Here is a 22,660-nt window from a genome sequence, read left to right as displayed (position 1 = left end):
ACCTCCTGAGTCTCTCTACTTCTAATGGTGTTGACCCTTCTACCTCCTGAGTCTCTCTACTTCTAATGTTGTTGACCCCTCTACCTCCTGAGTCTCTCTACTTCTAATGACGTTGACCCCTCTACCTCCTGAGTCTCTACTTCTAATGGTGTTGACCCCTCTGCCTCCTGAGTCTCTACTTCTAATGGTGTTGACCCCTCTACCTCCTGAGTCTCCACTTCTAATGGTGTTGACCCCTCTACCTCCTGAGTCTCTCTACTTCTAATGGTGTTGACCCCTCTACCTCCTGAGTCTCTACTTCTAATGGTGTTGACCCCTCTACCTCCTGAGTCTCTACTTCTAATGGTGTTGACCCCTCTACCTCCTGAGTCTCCACTTCTAATGGTGTTGACCCCTCTGCCTCCTGAGTCTCTACTTCTAATGGTGTTGACCCCTCTACCTCCTGAGTCTCCACTTCTAATGGTGTTGACCCCTCTACCTCCTGAGTCTCTCTACTTCTAATGTTGTTGACCCCTCTATCTCCTGAGTCTCTCTACTTCTAATGTTGTTGACCCCTCTACCTCCTGAGTCTCTCTACTTCTAATGTTGTTGACCCCTCTACCTCCTGAGTCTCTCTACTTCTAATGTTGTTGACCCCTCTACCTCCTGAGTCTCCACTTCTAATGGCGTTGACCCCTCTACCTCCTGAGTCTCTCTACTTCTAATGGTGTTGACCCCTCTACCTCCTGAGTCCCTCTACTTCTAATGGTGTTGACCCCTCTACCTACTGAGTCTCTACTTCTAATGTTGTTGACCCCTCTACCTCCTGAGTCTCCACTTCTAATGGCGTTGACCCCTCTACCTCCTGAGTCTCTACTTCTAATGGTGTTGACCCCTCTACCTCCTGAGTCTCCACTTCTAATGGTGTTGACCCCTCTGCCTCCTGAGTCTCTACTTCTAATGGTGTTGACCCCTCTACCTCCTGAGTCTCCACTTCTAATGGTGTTGACCCCTCTACCTCCTGAGTCTCTCTACTTCTAATGGCGTTGACCCCTCTACCTCCTGAGTCTCTACTTCTAATGGTGTTGACCCCTCTACCTCCTGAGTCTCTCTACTTCTAATGTTGTTGACACCTCTATCTCCTGAGTCTCTCTACTTCTAATGTTGTTGACCCCTCTACCTCCTGAGTCTCTCTACTTCTAATGTTGTTGACCCCTCTACCTCCTGAGTCTCTCTACTTCTAATGTTGTTGACCCCTCTACCTCCTGAGTCTCCACTTCTAATGGCGTTGACCCCTCTACCTCCTGAGTCTCTACTTCTAATGGTGTTGACCCCTCTACCTCCTGAGTCCCTCTACTTCTAATGGTGTTGACCCCTCTACCTCCTGAGTCTCTACTTCTAATGTTGTTGACCCCTCTACCTCCTGAGTCTCCACTTCTAATGGCGTTGACCCCTCTACCTCCTGAGTCTCTACTTCTAATGTTGTTGACCCCTCTACCTCCTGAGCCTCTACTTCTAATGTTGTTGACCCCTCTACCTCCTGAGTCTCCACTTCTAATGGCGTTGACCCCTCTACCTCCTGAGTCTCTACTTCTAATGTTGTTGACCCCTCTACCTCCTGAGTCTCCACTTCTAATGTTGTTGACCCCTCTACCTCCTGAGTCTCCACTTCTAATGGCGTTGACCCCTCTACCTCCTGAGTCTCTCTACTTCTAATGTTGTTGACCCCTCTACCTCCTGAGTCTCTCTACTTCTAATGGTGTTGACCCCTCTACCTCCTGAGTCTCTACTTCTAATGGTGTTGACCCCTCTGCCTCCTGAGTCTCTACTTCTAATGTTGTTGACCCCTCTACCTCCTGAGTCTCTACTTCTAATGTTGTTGACCCCTCTACCTCCTGAGTCTCCACTTCTAATGACGTTGACCCCTCTACCTCCTGAGTCTCTACTTCTAATGGTGTTGACCCCTCTGCCTCCTGAGTCTCTACTTCTAATGGTGTTGACCCCTCTACCTCCTGAGTCTCCACTTCTAATGGTGTTGACCCCTCTACCTCCTGAGTCTCTCTACTTCTAATGGTGTTGACCCCTCTACCTCCTGAGTCTCTACTTCTAATGGTGTTGACCCCTCTACCTCCTGAGTCTCTACTTCTAATGGTGTTGACCCCTCTACCTCCTGAGTCTCCACTTCTAATGGTGTTGACCCCTCTGCCTCCTGAGTCTCTACTTCTAATGGTGTTGACCCCTCTACCTCCTGAGTCTCCACTTCTAATGGTGTTGACCCCTCTATCTCCTGAGTCTCTCTACTTCTAATGGCGTTGACCCCTCTACCTCCTGAGTCTCTACTTCTAATGGTGTTGACCCCTCTACCTCCTGAGTCTCTCTACTTCTAATGTTGTTGACCCCTCTATCTCCTGAGTCTCTCTACTTCTAATGTTGTTGACCCCTCTACCTCCTGAGTCTCTCTACTTCTAATGTTGTTGACCCCTCTACCTCCTGAGTCTCTCTACTTCTAATGTTGTTGACCCCTCTACCTCCTGAGTCTCCACTTCTAATGGCGTTGACCCCTCTACCTCCTGAGTCTCTCTACTTCTAATGGTGTTGACCCCTCTACCTCCTGAGTCCCTCTACTTCTAATGGTGTTGACCCCTCTACCTCCTGAGTCTCTACTTCTAATGTTGTTGACCCCTCTACCTCCTGAGTCTCCACTTCTAATGGTGTTGACCCCTCTACCTCCTGAGTCTCTACTTCTAATGGTGTTGACCCCTCTACCTCCTGAGTCTCCACTTCTAATGGTGTTGACCCCTCTGCCTCCTGAGTCTCTACTTCTAATGGTGTTGACCCCTCTACCTCCTGAGTCTCCACTTCTAATGGTGTTGACACCTCTATCTCCTGAGTCTCTCTACTTCTAATGGCGTTGACCCCTCTACCTCCTGAGTCTCTACTTCTAATGGTGTTGACCCCTCTACCTCCTGAGTCTCTCTACTTCTAATGTTGTTGACCCCTCTATCTCCTGAGTCTCTCTACTTCTAATGTTGTTGACCCCTCTACCTCCTGAGTCTCTCTACTTCTAATGTTGTTGACCCCTCTACCTCCTGAGTCTCTCTACTTCTAATGTTGTTGACCCCTCTACCTCCTGAGTCTCCACTTCTAATGGCGTTGACCCCTCTACCTCCTGAGTCTCTCTACTTCTAATGGTGTTGACCCCTCTACCTCCTGAGTCCCTCTACTTCTAATGGCGTTGACCCCTCTACCTCCTGAGTCTCTACTTCTAATGTTGTTGACCCCTCTACCTCCTGAGTCTCCACTTCTAATGGCGTTGACCCCTCTACCTCCTGAGTCTCTACTTCTAATGTTGTTGACCCCTCTACCTCCTGAGTCTCTACTTCTAATGTTGTTGACCCCTCTACCTCCTGAGTCTCCACTTCTAATGGCGTTGACCCCTCTACCTCCTGAGTCTCTACTTCTAATGTTGTTGACCCCTCTACCTCCTGAGTCTCCACTTCTAATGTTGTTGACCCCTCTACCTCCTGAGTCTCCACTTCTAATGGCGTTGACCCCTCTACCTCCTGAGTCTCTCTACTTCTAATGTTGTTGACCCCTCTACCTCCTGAGTCTCTCTACTTCTAATGGTGTTGACCCCTCTACCTCCTGAGTCTCTACTTCTAATGGTGTTGACCCCTCTGCCTCCTGAGTCTCTACTTCTAATGTTGTTGACCCCTCTACCTCCTGAGTCTCTACTTCTAATGTTGTTGACCCCTCTACCTCCTGAGTCTCCACTTCTAATGACGTTGACCCCTCTACCTCCTGAGTCTCCACTTCTAATGGCGTTGACCCCTCTACCTCACCTCTCCATAGCTCAGGGTCTGCTGCTGAGAGATAAATAAACACATTGTGTGAAATGTTGCATAATAGACAGAAAGATGGAAGGGGACCAAACTAAAATCCATTACCTAGTTGGAGAAAAATAAGCCCCGGCATAGCAACGTCTGAAAGCCACCCACAGTGATTCTAATAGATTTATAACATTTTAACATTTTGACCAATTTGAGAGTATAAATATATTTGCATAAATGAATAAATTAATTGAATAATGTTTAGCCTCAGTCAATAGTGACCTGATGCAAATGCAAATTCATAACAGAAATAGACTGTTGACGCAAGGGAAACATGTATTATTGTTTATTAACAGGAAAACACTGTAAATAAACAATAAACAAGCATACATTTTTTTCCTTGTGTCAACAGTCTATTTCTGTTATGAATTTTCATTTGCATCAGGTCACTATTGAGTTGTTGCATCGGGCTGAGAAACAACCAATTCATGACTTTCACTCAAATCATGCATTTGTATCAATAGAAGTTCTCCACTAAAGCTCAAATTAATCAGAGTGAAGGCATACTGCAGGTAATGGGTCATACTGCAGGTAAAGGGTCATACTGCAGGTAAAGGGTCATACTGCAGGTAAAGGATCATACTGCAGGTAAAGGGTCATACTGCAGGTAAAGGGTCATACTGCAGGTAAAGGATCATACTGCAGGTAAAGGGTCATACTGCAGGTAAAGGCTCATACTGCAGGTAAAGGGTCATACTGCAGGTAAAGGGTCACACTGCAGGTAAAGAGTCATACTGCAGGTAAAGGGTCATACTGTAGGTAAAGGGTCATACTGCAGGTAAAGGATCATACTGCAGGTAAAGGGTCATACTGCAGGTAAAGGGTCATACTGCAGGTAAAGGGTCATACTGCAGGTAAAGGGTCATATTGCAGGTAAAGGGTCACACTGCAGGTAAAGGGTCATACTGTAGGTAAAGGGTCATACTGCAGGTAAAGGGTCATACTGCAGTTAAAGGGTCATACTGCAGGTAAAGGGTCATACTGCAGGCAAAGTCATACTGTATGTAAAGTCATACTCTATGTAAATGTCAATCTCTAGGTCAAGGGTCAAACTTTAGGTAAAGGGTCATACTGTAGGGTCATACTGTAGGTAAAGTCATACTGTAGGTAAAGTCATACTGTAAGGTCATACTGTAGGTAAATTCATACTGTAGGTAAAGGGTCATACTGTAGCTGAAGGGTCATACTGTAGGTAGTCATACTGTAGGGTCCCTCATACTGTAGGTAAAGGGTCATACTGTAGGTAAAGGGTCATACTGTAGCTGAAGAGTCATACTGTAGGTAAAGGGTCATACTGTAGGTAAAGGGTCATACTGTAGGTATAGGTCCTTTGTCACTAAAGAATCTCTACTTGCGATGATAGGTGTTTTTTTAATATATAAACTTGTATTTACATCAGTTGAATGTACTAGTTGTAAGTCGCTCTGGATAAGAACCTCTCCTAAATGACTAAAATGTTAATATAAAATGTCTCTCTCCCTCTGTGCAGCTCCACCTTGCCATCTGGTAGGCTTGGTGGACATGGTCACTGGTGTAAAGTAACTCAGTAAAAATACTTTCAAGTACTACTTAAGTAGTTTTGGGAGGTATCTGTGCTTTACTTTACTATTCATATTTTTTTTTACAACTTTTACTTTTACTTCACTACATTCCTGAAGTAAATAAAGTACTTTTTACTCTATACGTTTTCCCTGACACCCAAAAGCACTCGTTACATATCGAATGTTCATCCAGGACAGCAATATGGTCCAATCCACTCACCTTTCAATATAAAGTGTTGTCATCCCTACTGCCGCTTATCTGGTGGACTCACTAAACACAAATACTGGTTTTGTAAATGATGTCTATTTGTTGGACTGAGCCCCTTGCTGTCTCAAAAAATAAATACAACTTGTGCCGTCTGGTTTGTAAATGATGTCTATTTGTTGGACTGAGCTCCGTGCTGTCTCAAAAAATAAATACAACTTGTGCCGTCTGGTTTGTAAATTATGTCTATTTGTTGGAGTGAGCCCCTTGCTGTCTCAGAAAATAAATACAACTTGTGCCGTCTGGTTTGTAAATGATGTCTATTTGTTGGAGTGAGCTCCGTGCTGTCTCAGAAAATAAATACAACTTGTGCCGTCTGGTTTGTAAATGATGTCTATTTGTTGGACTGAGCCCCTTGCTGTCTCAAAAAATAAATACAACTTGTGCCGTCTGGTTTGTAAATGATGTCTATTTGTTGGAGTGAGCTCCGTGCTGTCTCAAAAAATAAATACAACTTGTGCCGTCTGGTTTGTAAATGATGTCTATTTGTTGGACTGAGCCCCTTGCTGTCTCAGAAAATAAATACAACTTGTGCCGTCTGGTTTGTAAATGATGTCTATTTGTTGGACTGAGCCCCTTGCTGTCTCAGAAAATAAATACAACTTGTGCCGTCTGGTTTGTAAATGATGTCTATTTGTTGGACTGAGCTCCGTGCTGTCTCAAAAAATAAATACAACTTGTGCCGTCTGGTTTGTAAATTATGTCTATTTGTTGGAGTGAGCCCCTTGCTGTCTCAGAAAATAAATACAACTTGTGCCGTCTGGTTTGTAAATGATGTCTATTTGTTGGAGTGAGCTCCGTGCTGTCTCAGAAAATAAATACAACTTGTGCCGTCTGGTTTGTAAATGATGTCTATTTGTTGGACTGAGCCCCTTGCTGTCTCAAAAAATAAATACAACTTGTGCCGTCTGGTTTGTAAATGATGTCTATTTGTTGGAGTGAGCTCCGTGCTGTCTCAAAAAATAAATACAACTTGTGCCGTCTGGTTTGTAAATGATGTCTATTTGTTGGACTGAGCCCCTTGCTGTCTCAGAAAATAAATACAACTTGTGCCGTCTGGTTTGTAAATGATGTCTATTTGTTGGACTGAGCCCCTTGCTGTCTCAGAAAATAAATACAACTTGTGCCGTCTGGTTTGTAAATGATGTCTATTTGTTGGAGTGAGCCCCGTGCTGTCTCAGAACATAAATACAACTTGTGCCGTCTGGTTTGCTTAATAATATAAGGAGTTTGATGTATAGCGTTTAGTTTGACTTTTTACTTTATAACCTGACGCTGACCTGTTCACCGGACGTGCTAAAAAAGCCAACTGACATTTACTCCTGAGGTGCTGACTTGCTGCACCCTCGACAACTACTGTGATTATTATTATTTGACCATGCTGGTCATCTATGAACATTTGAACATCTTGGCCATGTTCTGTTATAATCTCCACCCGGCACAGCCAGAAGAGGACTGGCCACCCCTCATAGCCTGGTTCCTCTCTAGGTTTCTTCCTAGGTTTTGGCCTTTCTAGGGAGTTTTTCCTAGCCACCGTGCTTCTACACCTGCATTGCTTGCTGTTTGGGGTTTTAGGCTGGGTTTCTGTACAGCACTTTGATATATCAGCTGATGTACGAAGGGCTATATAAATACATTTGATTTGATTTGATAACAATTGAGTACCAGATACTTTTAGACTTTTACTCAAGTATTGTTTGACTGGGTGACTTTCACTTTGACTTGAGTCATTTTCTATGTTTACTTTTACTCAAGTATGAGAATTGAGAACTTTTTCCACCACCGGACAGGGTCAAAGGTCACTTGTGTCGTGATCACTAAACAGTCTCTCTCCCCCTCCAGGATCATCCCTGTGTCCATCCCTCTGAAAGACCACAGGAACTCTAGTTAGAGGCCCCATATGATCACTAAAGACCACCTTGTGATTTCTCTCTCTCTCTCTCTCTCTCAATTCAATTTCAATTTAAGGGACTTTATTGGCATGGGAAACATATGTTAACATTGCCAAAGCAAGGGAAATAGATAATAAATATAAGTGAAATAAATAATTCAAATTTAACAGTAAACATTACACTCACAAAAGTTCCAGAAGAATACAGACATTTCAAAGGTCATATTATGTCTATATACAGTGTTGTAACGATGTGCAAATAGTTAAAGTACAAAAGGGAAAATAAATAAGCATAAATATTGGTTGTATTTACAATGGTGTTTGTTCTTCACTGGTTGACCTTTTCTTGTGGCAACAGGTCACAAATCTTGCTGCTGTGATGGCACACTGTGGTATTTCACCCAATAGATATGGGAGTTTATCAAAATTGGATTTGTTTTCAAATTCTTCGTGGGTCTGTGTAATCTGAGTGAAATATGTGCCTCTATGGTCATAATTTGGCAGGAGGTTAGGAAGTGTAGCTCAGTTTCCACCTAATTTTGTGGGCAGTGTGCACATAGCCTGTCTTCTCTTGAGAGCCATGTCTGCCTACGGCGGCCTTTCTCAATAGCAAGGGTATGCTCACTGAGTCTGTACATAGTCAAAGATTTCCTTAATTTTGGGTCAGTCACAGTGGTCAGGTATTCTTCCTGACACGTGGGCTCCAACTCCGGCCTCTAGGTCACCACGCTGCTCGTTATGGCGCACACCTGTCACCATCGTTACGCGCACCTGCACGTCATCAGACTCACCTGGACTCCATCACCTCCCTGATTACCTTCCCTATATATGTCACTCCCTTTGGTTTCTTCCCCAGGCGTTATTGTTTCTGTTCCTGTGTCATGTCTGTGTTTCGTATTTAGTTGCATTTATTTATTAAAAACACTCCCTGAACTTGCTTCCCGACTCTCAGCGTACTCTCCCGATTCTTTTTGTTTTCTCATGATTTGGTCGGGTCTAATTGTGTTGCTGTCCTGGGGCTCTGTGGGGTCTGTTTGTGTTTGTGAACAGAGCCCCAGGACCAGCTTGCTTAGGGGACTCTTCTCCAGGTTCATCTCTCTGTAGGAGATGGCTTTGTTATGGAAGGTTTGGGAATCGCTTCCTTTTAGGTGGTTGTAGAATTTAAGGGCTCTTTTCTGGATTTTGATAATTAGCGGGTATCGGCCTAATTCTGCTCTGCATGCATTATTTGGTGTTCTACGTTGTACACAGAGGATATTTTTGCAGAGTTCTACATGCAGAGTGTCAATTTGGTGTTTGTCCCATTTTGTGAATTCTTGGTTGGTGAGCGGACCCCAGACCTCACAACCATAAAGGGCAATGGGTTCTATAACTGATTCAAGTATTTTTTGCCAGATCCTAATTGGTATGTTGAATTTTATGTTCCTTTTGATGGCATAGAAGGCCCGTCTTGCCTTGTCTCTCAGATCGTTACCTGTGGCGCTGATGTTTAGGCCGAGGTATGTATAGTTTTTTGTGTGCTCTAGGGCAATGGTGTCTAGATGGAATATGTATTTGTGGTCCTGGCAACTGGACCTTTTTTGGAACACCATTATTTTTGTCTTACTGAGATTTACTGTCAGGGCCCAGGTCTGACAGAATCTGTGCAGAAGATCTAGGTGCTGCTGTAGGCCCTCCTTGGTTGGTGACAGAAGCACCAGATCATCAGCAAACAGTAGACATTTGACTTCAGATTCTAGTAGGGTGAGGCCGGGTGCTGCAGACTGTTGCCCTCGCCAATTTGTTTATATATATGTTGAAGAGGGTGGGGCTTTAGCTGCATGCCGGTCTTACCCCCCGGGCCCTGTGGAAAGAAATGTTTGTTTTTTGCCAATTTTAACCGCGCACTTGTTTGTGTTCGTGGATTTTATAATGTCGGATGTTTTTCCCCCAACACCACTTTCCATCAATTTGTTCAACCCTCGTGCCAAATTGAGTCAAGCTTTTTTGAAATCAACAAAGCATGAGAGAACTTTGCATGTTTGTTTGTCAATTAGGGTGTGCAGGGTGAATACATGGTCTGTCGTATGGTAATTTGGTAAAAAGCCCATTTGACATTTGCTCAGTACATTGTTTATGCTGTGGAAATGTACGCGTCTGCTGTTAATGATAATGCAGAGGATTTTCCCAAGGTTGCTGTTGACGCATATCCCACGGTAGTTATTGGGGTCAAATTTGTCTCCACTTTTGTGGATTGGGGTGATCAGTCCTTGGTTCCAAATATTGGGGGAGATGCCAGAGCTGAGGATGATGTTAAAGAGTTTAACAATAGCCAAATTGAGTTTGTGGTCTGTATATTTCATCATTTCATTGAGGATACCATCAACCCCACAGGCCTTTTTGGGTTGGAGGGTTTTGTATTTTGTCCTGTAGTTCATTCAATGTAAATGTAATTCCCTCTCTCTCCCCCAGGTTCATTGCTGTGTCAATCCCTCTGAACTACAACAGGAAGCACGTTGACCAGCGTCAGATCATCCTGCTGTCAGGCACCTGGCTCATAGCCCTGGCCGTGGCCTCCCCCGTCATGTTGGGTATCAACAACATCCCCCAGCGGGACCCCACCGAGTGTAAGCTGGAAGATGACAACTACGTGGTCTACTCCTCTGTCTGCTCCTTCTTCATCCCCTGCCCCATCATGCTCCTCCTCTACTTCGGCATGTTCCAGGGCCTGAAGAGGTGGGAGGAGGCGCGCAAGGCCAAGCTGAGGAACAGCATCCAGACATGTAGGAAGCTTCAGCATGCAGCCGCAGCCTCCGCCATGCCAACCTCAGGGACCATCCCCGGGCCGCTGCCCATGCCCCTGCCCAGGATCATCGAAAGGGACCTGGCTCAGGCCCGGCTGGGGCTGGAGGATACCGATGACTATCTGCAGCCGGACTGCCCCCCGTTCCCCTCGGCGTACAGGGAGAGGATCAGCTCCGTGCCGTCCATCGCCTACCAGCAGAAGCCACCGCAGAAGAGAAAGCGAGCCAAGATCAACGGCAGGGAGAGGAAGGCCATGAGGGTTCTTCCTGTTGTGGTGGGTAAGTGCCACAGATTAAAGTTACAGACTTGTCAAAAAGTTGTCAAAAACTCACAAAGGCTCCCCTGACTTGTCAAAACTAATAAGTTCCCCTCAAACCTGTCAAAAAACTTACAAAGGTTTCCTTCAAACTTCAGAGTCAGAGTGCTATGAGTCAGAATCAAGTTTCAAGGTCTTTGTGACTGACTCAAGTCCCCATCTCTGCTTCCCCCCTTTCTCTTTTCTATTGAGGGCTCATAGGGTATGTTCTGACTGGTCGTGATCAGACCTGGGTCAAATACATGTTTTGGGCACATACTGTATAAACCCCTTATGGCCGGCCTCAAAGCACACATTGCTTTCTCCAAAGGCTTAAATAAAAAATAAATATATATACACTGCTCAAAAAAATAAAGGGAACACTTAAACAACACAATGTAACTCCAAGTCAATCACACTTCTGTGAAATAAAACTGTCCACTTAGGAAGCAACACTGATTGACAATAAATTTCACATGCTGTTGTGCAAATGGAATAGACAAAAGGTGGAAATTATAGGCAATTAGCAAGACACCCCCAATAAAGGAGTGATTCTGCAGGTGGTGACCACAGACCACTTCTCAGTTCCTATGCTTCCTGGCTGATGTTTTGGTCACTTTTGAATGCTGGCGGTGCTCTCACTCTAGTGGTAGCATGAGACGGAGTCTACAACCCACACAAGTGGCTCAGGTAGTGCAGCTCATCCAGGATGGCACATCAATGCGAGCTGTGGCAAGAAGGTTTGCTGTGTCTGTCAGCGTAGTGTCCAGAGCATGGAGGCGCTACCAGGAGACAGGCCAGTACATCAGGAGACGTGGAGGAGGCCGTAGGAGGGCAACAACCCAGCAGCAGGACCGCTACCTCCGCCTTTGTGCAAGGAGGATTAAAAGCTAGACTAGACAGTCACTATCAGATAGTCCTGGGAACCGGTTCTCCAGTTATAATGACAGGCTACATTTAAAACAGGATGAAAGTATTGTGTTTCCAGCTTCTGATTCACTGACCTGCTTATTAAATGGATGATAATGTTCATCAAACCAGGACCTGGAAATTGATAGAAATGTTCAGTCATGAGATGAAGTGATGAAAAGGATTAAATACCCAGCAGGCCACGCTGGTTGAAATGATGTCATTCTCTTATTTGAACCAGTTTGGTCCACTGGGAGAGTATTGTGTTTCGGGCCTCTCTGGACTCACACTGACCTGGAAATTGATTAAGGGGCCCTAACGGTCTAAATGGAAATGATGTGATTCTCTTATTTGAACCAGTTTGGTCCACTGGGAGAGTATTGTGTTTCGGGCCTCTCTGGACTCACACTGACCTGGAAATTGATTAAGGGGCCCTAACGGTCTAAATGGAAATGATGTGATTCTCTTATTTGAACCAGTTTGGTCCACTGGGAGAGTATTGTGTTTCGGGCCTCTCTGGACTCACACTGACCTGGAAATTGATGAAGGGGCCCTAACGGTCTAAATGGAAATGATGTGATTCTCTTATTTGAACCAGTTTGGTCCACTGGGAGAGTATTGTGTTTCGGGCCTCTCTGGACTCACACTGACCTGGAAATTGATGAAGGGGCCCTAACGGTCTAAATGGAAATGATGCAGTGATATACCTAAGGGGGGGATTCTCTATCTCTCATTTCTGGAGTTATTCACTTTTTTTTGGGCCACAGCATCATCATTCATGAATAATTTGAGGTGGTTGAGTCATTTTCTCAGTGTCAGGCTGATGAGGTGCATTTTTGATGAAACATGCACTATGTTTGAGTGGTGGATGCTGGTGGCACATCCTTCATCTTCATCGGTGAGAGAAAAATAAAATCCTTCTATAAAAAGGTGCTGTGTCCTGCAGTGCTCTCATGGCTTCCTGATCTGTCATAATGAACTGGTTCACACTTAAAAAAAAAAAAAGCTTTCAAAAGAGGTTATTTGGCTGTCCTAATAGGAGAACGCTTTTGAAGAACCTTTTTGGGTTCTGGGTAGAACCCTCTGTGGAAAAGGGTTCTACATGGAACCCAAAGGGTTCTGCTTGGAAGAGGACAACCAAATAACCTTTTTAGGTAGAACTGTAAGTGTGGTGTGCCTCCTGCCATGAGCTACTTTTATATTTAAATGATTTAATGGAAGAAACAACCTTTCTAATGTACAATGATGAGAATGCTACAGTGTTGACAGCAGATACACAGCCTGTTAGGAGAATGCTACAGTGTTAACAGCAGATACACAGCCTGTTAGGAGAATACAGAATGCTACAGTGTTGACAGCAGATACACAGCTTGTTAGGAGAATACAGAATGCTACAGTGTTGACAGCAGATACACAGCTTGTTAGGAGAATACAGAATACTACAGTGTTGACAGCAGATACACAGCTTTTTAGGAGAATACAGAATGCTACAGTGTTGACAGCAGATACACAGCTTGTTAGGAGAATACAGAATGCTACAGTGTTGATAGCAGATACACAGCTTGTTAGGAGAATACAGAATGATACAGTGTTGACAGCAGATACACAGCTTGTTAGGAGAATGCAGAATGCTACAGTGTTAACAGCCGATACACAGCCTGTTAGGACAATACAGAATGCTACAGTGTTGACAGCAGATACACAGCTTGTTAGGAGAATGCAGAATGCTACAGTGTTAACAGCAGATACACAGCCTGTTAAGACAATACAGAATGCTACAGTGTTAACAGCAGATACACAGCTTGTTAGGAGAATACAGAATGCTACAGTGTTAACAGCAGATACACAGCTTGTTAGGAGAATGCAGAATGCTACAGTGTTAACAGCAGATACACAGCCTGTTAAGACAATACAGAATGATACAGTGTTAACAGCAGATACACAGCTTGTTAAGACAATACAGAATGCTACACTGTTGACAGCAGATACACAGCTGTTAGGAGAATGCTACAGTATTGACAGCAGATACACAGCTTGTTAGGAGAATGCTACAGTGTTGACAGCAGATACACAGCTTGTTAGGAGAATGCTACACTGTTAACAGCAGATACACAGCTTGTTAGGAGAATGCTGCACTGTTGACAGCAGATACACAGCCTGTTAGGAGAATGCTGCACTGTTGACAGCAGATACACAGCTTGTTATGAGAATGCTACAGTATTGACAGCAGATACACAGCTTGTTAGGAGAATGCTACAGTGTTGACAGCAGATACACAGCTTGTTAGGAGAATGCTACAGTATTGACAGCAGATACACAGCTTGTTAGGAGAATGCTACACTGTTGACAGCAGATACACAGCGTGTTAGGAGAATGCTACACTGTTGACAGCAGATGCACAGCTTGTTAGGAGAATGCTACACTGTTGACAGCAGATACACAGCTTGTTAGGAGAATGCTACAGTGTTGACAGCAGATACACAGCTTGTTAGGAGAATGCTACAGTATTGACAGCAGATACACAGCTTGTTATGAGAATGCTACACTGTTGACAGCAGATACACAGCTTGTTATGAGAATGCTACAGTATTGACAGCAAATACACAGCTTGTTAGGAGAATGCTACAGTGTTAACAGCAGATACACAGCTTGTTAGGAGAATGCTACAGTATTGACAGCAGATACACAGCTTGTTAGGAGAATGCTACACTGTTGACAGCAGATACACAGCGTGTTAGGAGAATGCTACACTGTTGACAGCAGATGCACAGCTTGTTAGGAGAATGCTACACTGTTGACAGCAGATGCTAAATGATTATGCACTTATCAATAATGAAAAGTTAATGATAAGTAATGATAAGCAACGACATGTTGTCGTCAAGCAACACGACTAAATGGTTAAACACGTTAAAAACATTTACTAATCAAATCATACCAAAGGTCATCAAACCCAGCCAATAGCTAATATACATTGGAGGCTGTGGTATTTACTAAACCCAAATTAGGAAAGCCCTTGGATTATCAGTAGCATCTTATCGGAGAAACTGATGACGAGGGACTACACTTTATCATGTAGGGTCCTGTAGACTTCCCTGTGTTGCAGCCAGGCAACATAACTAAGGTGAAGGTCTGTAGTCATCAGATGCTAGGTCTGACAGAAGGTCTGTAGTCATCAGATGCTAGGTCTAACAAGGTCTGTAGTCATCAGATGCTAGGTCTAATAGAAGGTCTGTAGTCATCAGATGCTAGGTCTAATAGAAGGTCTGTAGTCATCAGATGCTAGGTCTGACAGAAGGTCTGTAGTCATCAGATGCTAGGTCTAACAGAAGGTCTGTAGTTATCAGATGCTAGGTCTAGCAGAAGGTCTGTAGTCATCAGATGCTAGGTCTAACAGAAGGTCTGTAGTCATCAGATGCTAGGTCTAACAGAAGGTCTGTAGTCATCAGATGCTAGGTCTAACAGAAGGTCTGTAGTCATCAGATGCTAGGTCTAACAGAAGGTCTGTAGTTATCAGATGCTAGGTCTGACAGAAGGTCTGTAGTCATCAGATGCTAGGTCTAACAGAAGGTCTGTAGTCATCAGATGCTAGGTCTAACAGAAGGTCTGTAGTCATCAGATGCTAGGTCTAACAGAAGGTCTGTAGTCATCAGATGCTAGGTCTGACAGAAGGTCTGTAGTCATCAGATGCTAGGTCTGACAGAAGGTCTGTTAGACAGAAGGTCTGCAGTCATCAGATGCTAGGTCTGACAGAAGGTCTGTAGTCATCAGATGCTAGGTCTAACAGAAGGTCTGTAGTCATCAGATGCTAGGTCTAACAGAAGGTCTGTAGTTATCAGATGCTAGGTCTAACAGAAGGTCTGTAGTCAGCAGATGCTAGGTCTGACAGAAGGTCTGTTAGACAGAAGGTCTGTAGTCATCAGATGCTAGGTCTGACAGAAGGTCTGTAGTCATCAGATGCTAGGTCTAACAGAAGGTCTGTAGTCATCAGATGCTAGGTCTAACAGAAGGTCTGTAGTTATCAGATGCTAGGTCTGACAGAAGGTCTGTAGTCATCAGATGCTAGGTCTAACAGAAGGTCTGTAGTCATCAGATGCTAGGTCTAACAGAAGGTCTGTAGTCATCAGATGCTAGGTCTGACAGAAGGTCTGTAGTCATCAGATGCTAGGTCTAACAGAAGGTCTGTAGTCATCAGATGCTAGGTCTGACAGAAGGTCTGTAGTCATCAGATGCTAGGTCTGACAGAAGGTCTGTTAGACAGAAGGTCTGTAGTCATCAGATGCTAGGTCTAATAGAAGGTCTGTAGTCATCAGATGCTAGGTCTAACAGAAGGTCTGTAGTCATCAGATGCTAGGTCTGACAGAAGGTCTGTAGACCTATCAGAAGTGTGACTTTAGTCTGCCGTTCTCTACCTGACTAAGTTCAGCTTAAAGCCTTAAATCCAATCAATATGTACCACTTTGGATCGTCTTACCCCACAACACACATGACCACAGGTTTAAGTATAGAGGTGCCTACTGAGTCATTCACGGCTTCAACTAATGAGCAGAACCAGATGGAAGTGTTGAGGAGAGTTAAATGTCTTCATTAGTCTCCAGCGACACAGCCAGACTGACGGATGTTCTACTGTCTTTGGTAATCTACGTGGGAGACCATGTGGGTGGTGACTCGTTTAAAACAGATAGTCATTTCACACTAACATGCCCAAGCCAAACATAATGTGGATATTTTCATCAAAGTTCCAGAAAGGATGATTGTGATATGCGTAATCAGGTCAGCTCTGTACAGCTTGGTTTGGTTCAGCAGGGTGAAAAGCCCATCTGCGTTTCTAACAGGGTTTTTAAGTAAGAAATAAAGGAACGTTGCTGTTCACAGATCAGGGTTTTTAAGTAAGAAATAAAGGAACGTTGCTGTTTACAGATCAGGGGTTTTTCCAGATGACTTTGAATTGAAGTTGATCCTTCATTTGATCATCGTGTCCCAGGATGCAGTTGGTATCAGGTAACACTCAGAGCGTCACATCAATTAGTATTAGCAGGAAACACAGTTTACCACGCAGGGCCCGCTGCTGTGGACACGACAGGCTGTCCCTCATAACACCAGGCAGTCAGTGAGGGTGGTTTCCTGTTGAAGACGACACAGACCAACACCAATGTCGGCCCTCTCCACTCAGTAGATCACCGGCTGGGTGGCGATGAACGGTGGGCGATTCAACATGTCAAATAGTTGGGAAATGAACAGAAAAATGTGGCTGTTCTGTGGTCAGAGACGAGGCTGTGCACTGCCGACGTTCGTGTTGGTCTTGTTCTTTACATTGAGGGTAGATATTAAGATGTCACTGAGGGTAGTGATTCCTACACGGAAAGTTGGGAGCATAAGAGGGGAAAAGAATGAGAAGCATTTAGCTTATACTCAACAGACAGAGAGACAGACACATCAGATCCTCTCCTACTAGACAGACAGACATCAGATCCTCTCCTACTAGACAGACAGACATCAGATCCTCTCCTACACAGACAGACAGAGAGACAGACAGACACATCATACCCTCTCCTACTAGACAGACAGACAGACAGACATCAGATCCTCTCCTACTAGACAGACAGACAGACAGACAGACAGACAGACAGACAGACAGACAGACAGACAGACAGACAGACAGACAGACAGACAGACAGACATCCGATCCTCTCCTACTAGACAGACAGGCAGACAGACATCAGATCCTCTCCCACACAGACAGACAGACAGACATCCCATCCTCTCCTACTAGACAGACAGACAGACAGACACATCAGATCCTCTCCCACACAGACAGACAGACAGACAGACAGACAGACAGACAGACAGACAGACAGACAGACAGACAGACAGACAGACAGACAGACAGACAGACAGACAGACAGACAGACAGACAGACAGACAGACAGACAGACAGACAGACAGACAGACAGACAGACAGACAGACAGACAGACAGACAGACAGACAGACAGACAGACAGACAGACAGACAGACAGACAGACAGACAGACAGACAGACAGACAGACAGACAGACAGACAGACAGACAGACAGACAGACAGACAGACAGACAGACAGACAGACAGACAGACAGACAGACAGACAGACAGACAGACAGACAGACAGACAGACAGACAGACAGACAGACAGACAGACAGACAGACAGACAGGACAGACAGACAGACAGACAGACAGACAGACAGACAGACAGACAGACAGACAGACAGACAGACATACATCAGACCCTCTCCTACTAGACAGACAGACAGACAGACAGACAGACAGAGACAGACAGACAGACAGACAGGACAGATCCTCTCCTACTAGACAGACAGACAGACATCCTCTCTTTTTCCTCTTTGGCAACAACACTTATTCTATCAAAGGGTTAAAGGACGGACAATTTTCTGTTTCCAATTTGTAAAAAGCATTTGTTGACTGTAATTGTTCTCCACATTCGCTAAATGAAATACGCTCTTGGAGGTGAAATAAATAAGGTTTTCTGGACCAATGTTGATATTTTGATTGCTTTATGTGGAAGGTCAATAAGGAAGCTCAATCGAGGAGCACACAATCCTATTTTAATTTCTTCCAGGGGTGCTCCGGATTAGATAGGGACTGGCAAGCAGGGTTCAAATTACCCAGTGGAAATTGGAAACATTTATGAAGGTTAATTTAACTGACATTTTGGGACGTTCTAGGGGGGTGCTCATAATCTCTAGGGGGTGCCCAACATATCTCGGAGGTGCCTGACATCAAAGTGTTTGACTTGTGGGGGGGGGTCCACATCGATATTAAAATGATCACCCCTCCTAACGCCAACCCCGTTTATGCATGCAGATGAAGACAGGCTGTCCCTTAAGAGTAAAGTCTCTCCAGATGAAGACAGGCTGTCTCTTAAGAGTAAAGTCTCTCCACCTCCCAGAGAGTTGAGGTTTATATTCAGTGCCTCGTCCAATGAACACCCAACCAATTAAATCACATGACGCACGGAGACGATGGAGACACTCCAGACAAATGGCTTCTATCTCCTGTCAGTTGCCCCTTGATTACGTGTCTGTCCAGGGAAGCTCTGATTCACAGCTGTAGGTCGTTGGTTGGTCTTGATTAAGTGTCTGTCCAGGGAAGCTCTGATTCACAGCTGTAGGTGGTTGGTGGGTCTTGATTAAGTGTCTGGTCAGGGAAGCTCTGATTCACAGCTGTAGGTGGTTGGTGGGTCTTGATCAAGTGTCTGGTCAGGGAAGCTCTGATTCCCAGCTGTAGGTGGTTGGTTGGTCTTAAATGTCTGTCCAGGGAAGCTCTGATTCACAGCTGTAGGTGGTTGGTGGGTCTTGATCAAGTGTCTGTCCAGGGAAGCTCTGATTCCCAGCTGTAGGTGGTTGGTGAGTCTTGATCAAGTGTCTGGACAGGGAAGCTCTGATTCCCAGCTGTAGGTGGTTGGTTGGTCTTGATCAAGTGTCTGTCCAGGGAAGCTCTGATTCCCAGCTGTAGGTGGTTGGTGGGTCTTGATTAAGTGTCTGGTCAGGGAAGCTCTTATTCCCAGCTGTAGGTGGTTGGTGGGTCTTGATTAAGTGTCTGTCCAGGGAAGCTCTGATTCACAGCTGTAAGTGGTTGGTGGGTCTTGATTAAGTGTCTGTCCAGGGAAGCTCTGATTCCCAGCTGTAGGTGGTTGGTGGGTCTTGATTAAGTGTCTGTCCAGGGAAGCTCTGATTCACAGCTGTAGGTGGTTGGTGGGTCTTGATTAAGTGTCTGTCCAGGGAAGCTCTGATTCACAGCTGTAGGTGGTTGGTGGGTCTTGATTAAGTGTCTGTCCAGGGAAGCTCTGATTCCCAGCTGTAGGTGGTTGGTGGGTCTTAAGTGTCTGGTCAGGGAAGCTCTGATTCCCAGCTGTAGGTGGTTGGTTGGTCTTAAATGTCTGTCCAGGGAAGCTCTGATTCACAGCTGTAGGTGGTTGGTTGGTCTTGATCAAGTGTCTGTCCAGGGAAGCTCTGATTCCCAGCTGTAGGTGGTTGGTTGGTCTTGATTAAGTGTCTGTCCAGGGAAGCTCTGATTCACAGCTGTAGGTGGTTGGTTGGTCTTGATCAAGTGTCTGTCCAGGGAAGCTCTGATTCCCAGCTGTAGGTGGTTGGTGGGTCTTAAGTGTCTGGTCAGGGAAGCTCTGATTCCCAGCTGTAGGTGGTTGGTTGGTCTTGATCAAGTGTCTGGTCAGGGAAGCTCTGATTCCCAGCTGTAGAGGTAAACTAAGCTTATTAGGTTGCAGTGTCAGTTCCAGAGGGAGGAAGAGCTTCCCTGTTCAGGAGCTGGTACTACCTGGCAGCCTATTCCCTATTTAGTGCACCACTTTTGTCCAGAGGTTTATGACGGCTCTAGTCAAAAGTAGTGCACTACATAGGGAATAGGGTACAGTTTAGTGTGCAACCCTAATCTGTATCGCTACTCCACCCCGACCTCCAAGCGCTTGACTGAGTATTTATAGCAATCCCATCAACATTCCTGCATTATTCACCTCACCAGAGAGGCAGGCAGGTTTCTAATCTACAAGGACATCAGCCATGCTGCTCAATTTTCTCACTCCAATCTCCATATTGTAAACGCTTTTTGGGGGGTTCGTCCCAAATGGCACCCTATTCCCTACATAGTGCACTACTTTTGACCAGGAATAGGGTGCTATTTGGGATTCCCCCGTATTAATGTTGACAGGGTCTAGGCAGTGTAAATGAGTGTTACCCAGCCGCTGAGGTGTCGTTGTGAATTGATTGCGTGCGTGTGAATAAATAGTTTGGGTTGCTAACCCCGTGGCAACATTAAATGATCAACCGCTATACACTTACTTACCTTCTCACGGTTGGAAAAAGATATTAACAAATACTTTCCACCGAATGAGTTCTCTCTCTCTCGCATTAGTGTGCGTCGGTCTTTGTAAAATGTCAACATGCCACTTTATAAAATGGAGTGTTTTCTGCTTCAGGGGCAAAAGGAGAATATAAAATAATTGTAAAAAATGTGTGAAGGTTAAACTGCTGGTTAATGTTCCTTGAGTCTCCATTAAATAGCAATAAGAATGACATATTAGATTGGCTGTGCTTTACTTATCAGATCAACTGGGGTTGGCAGTGGTACAGTAAAGTCTGGTGATTGTCGGGAGATTTTACACCACTTTGATTCAGCTTCTGCTTGGTCTTGGTAACAGCGGTTATAAAGGGCTACAGTATCAAATCAAATCAAATCACATTTTATTTGTCACATACACATGGTTAGCAGATGTTAATGCGAGTGTAGCGAAATGCTTGTGCTTCTAGTTCCGACAATGCAGTAATAACCTAACGAGTAATCTAACCTAACAATTCCACAACTACTACCTTATACACACAAGTGTAAAGGGATAAAGAATATGGACATAAAGATATATGAATAAGTGATGGTACAGAACGGCATAGGCAAGATGCAGTAGATGGTATCGAGTACAGTATATACACATGAGATGAGTAATGTCGGGTATGTAAACATAAAAGTGGCATAGTTTAAAGTGGCTAGCGATACATGTATTACATAAAGATGGCAAGATGCAGTAGATGATAGAGTACAGTATATACATATACATTATATTAAGTGGCACTGTAGGTAGATAAAGACCTACAGTATGTAGATAAAGACCTACAGTATGAAGATAAAGACCTACAGTAGGTAGATAAAGAGATACAGTATGTAGATAAAGAGATACAGTATGTAGATAGACCTACAGTACGTAGATAAAGACCTACAGTAGGTAGATAAAGAGATACAGTATGAAGATAAAGACCTACAGTATGTAGATAAAGAGATACAGTATGTAGATAAAGAGATACAGTATGTAGATAAAGACCTACAGTAGGTAGATAAAGACCTACAGTACATAGATAAAGAGATACAGTATGTAAATAAAGACCTACAGTATGTAGATAAAGACCTACAGTATGTAGATAAAGACCTACAGTATGTAGATAAAGACCTACAGTACATAGATAAAGAGATACAGTATGTAGATAAAGACCTACAGTATGTAGATAAAGAGATACAGTATGTAGATAAAGACCTACAGTATGAAGATAAAGACCTACAGTATGTAGATAAAGACCTACAGTACATAGATAAAGAGATACAGTATGTAGATAAAGAGATACAGTATGTAGATAAAGACCTACAGTATGTAGATAAAGACCTACAGTATGTAGATAAAGAGATACAGTATGTAGATAAAGACCTACAGTATGAAGATAAAGACCTACAGTACGTAGATAAAGACCTACAGTATGTAGATAAAGACCTACAGTAGGTAGATAAAGACCTACAGTATGTAGATAAAGACCTACAGTATGTAGATAAAGACCTACAGTACGTAGATAAAGAGATACAGTATGTAGATAAAGAGATACAGTATGTAGATAAAGACCTACAGTATGTAGATAAAGAGATACACTATGTAGATAAAGACCTACAGTATCTAGATAAAGAGATACAGTATGTAGATAAAGACCTACAGTATGAAGATAAAGACCTACAGTATGTAGATAAAGACCTACAGTATGTAGATAAAGACCTACAGTATGAAGATAAAGACCTACAGTACGTAGATAAAGACCTACGGTATGTAGATAAAGACCTACAGTATGAAGATAAAGACCTACAGTACGTAGATAAATACCTACAGTACGTAGATAAAGACCTACAGTATGTAGATAAAGACCTACAGTACGTAGATAAAGACCTACAGTATGAAGATAAAGACCTACAGTACGTAGATAAAGACCTACGGTATGTAGATAAAGACCTACAGTATGAAGATAAAGACCTACAGTACGTAGATAAAGACCTACAGTATGTAGATAAAGACCTACAGTATGTAGATAAAGACCTACAGTATGTAGATAAAGACCTACAGTACGTAGATAAAGACCTACAGTATGTAGATAAAGACCTACAGTAGGTAGATAAAGACCTACAGTAGGTAAAGACCTACGGTATGTAGATAAATACCTACAGTATGTAGATAAAGACCTACAGTACGTAGATAAAGACCTACAGTAGGTAGATAAAGACCTACAGTATGTAG

General features: G+C 44.0%; 1 protein-coding gene across 1 annotated transcript in view; it reads left to right on the top strand.

Moving 5' to 3' along the window:
* Window positions 1-22,660, top strand: part of LOC120037911 (D(4) dopamine receptor-like) — a 30,854-nt gene that overhangs the window by 3,943 nt on the left and 4,251 nt on the right. Inside the window, exon 3 of the mRNA XM_038983874.1 lies at window positions 10,018-10,628. Within this exon, the coding sequence (XP_038839802.1) occupies window positions 10,018-10,628 (611 nt within the window). The remainder of the gene's footprint in view (window positions 1-10,017; window positions 10,629-22,660) is intronic.

Source organism: Salvelinus namaycush, unplaced genomic scaffold (assembly GCF_016432855.1).
Source record: "Salvelinus namaycush isolate Seneca unplaced genomic scaffold, SaNama_1.0 Scaffold198, whole genome shotgun sequence".
Classification (NCBI taxonomy): domain Eukaryota; kingdom Metazoa; phylum Chordata; class Actinopteri; order Salmoniformes; family Salmonidae; genus Salvelinus; species Salvelinus namaycush.
This window is presented reverse-complemented; position numbering and strand designations above follow the sequence as displayed.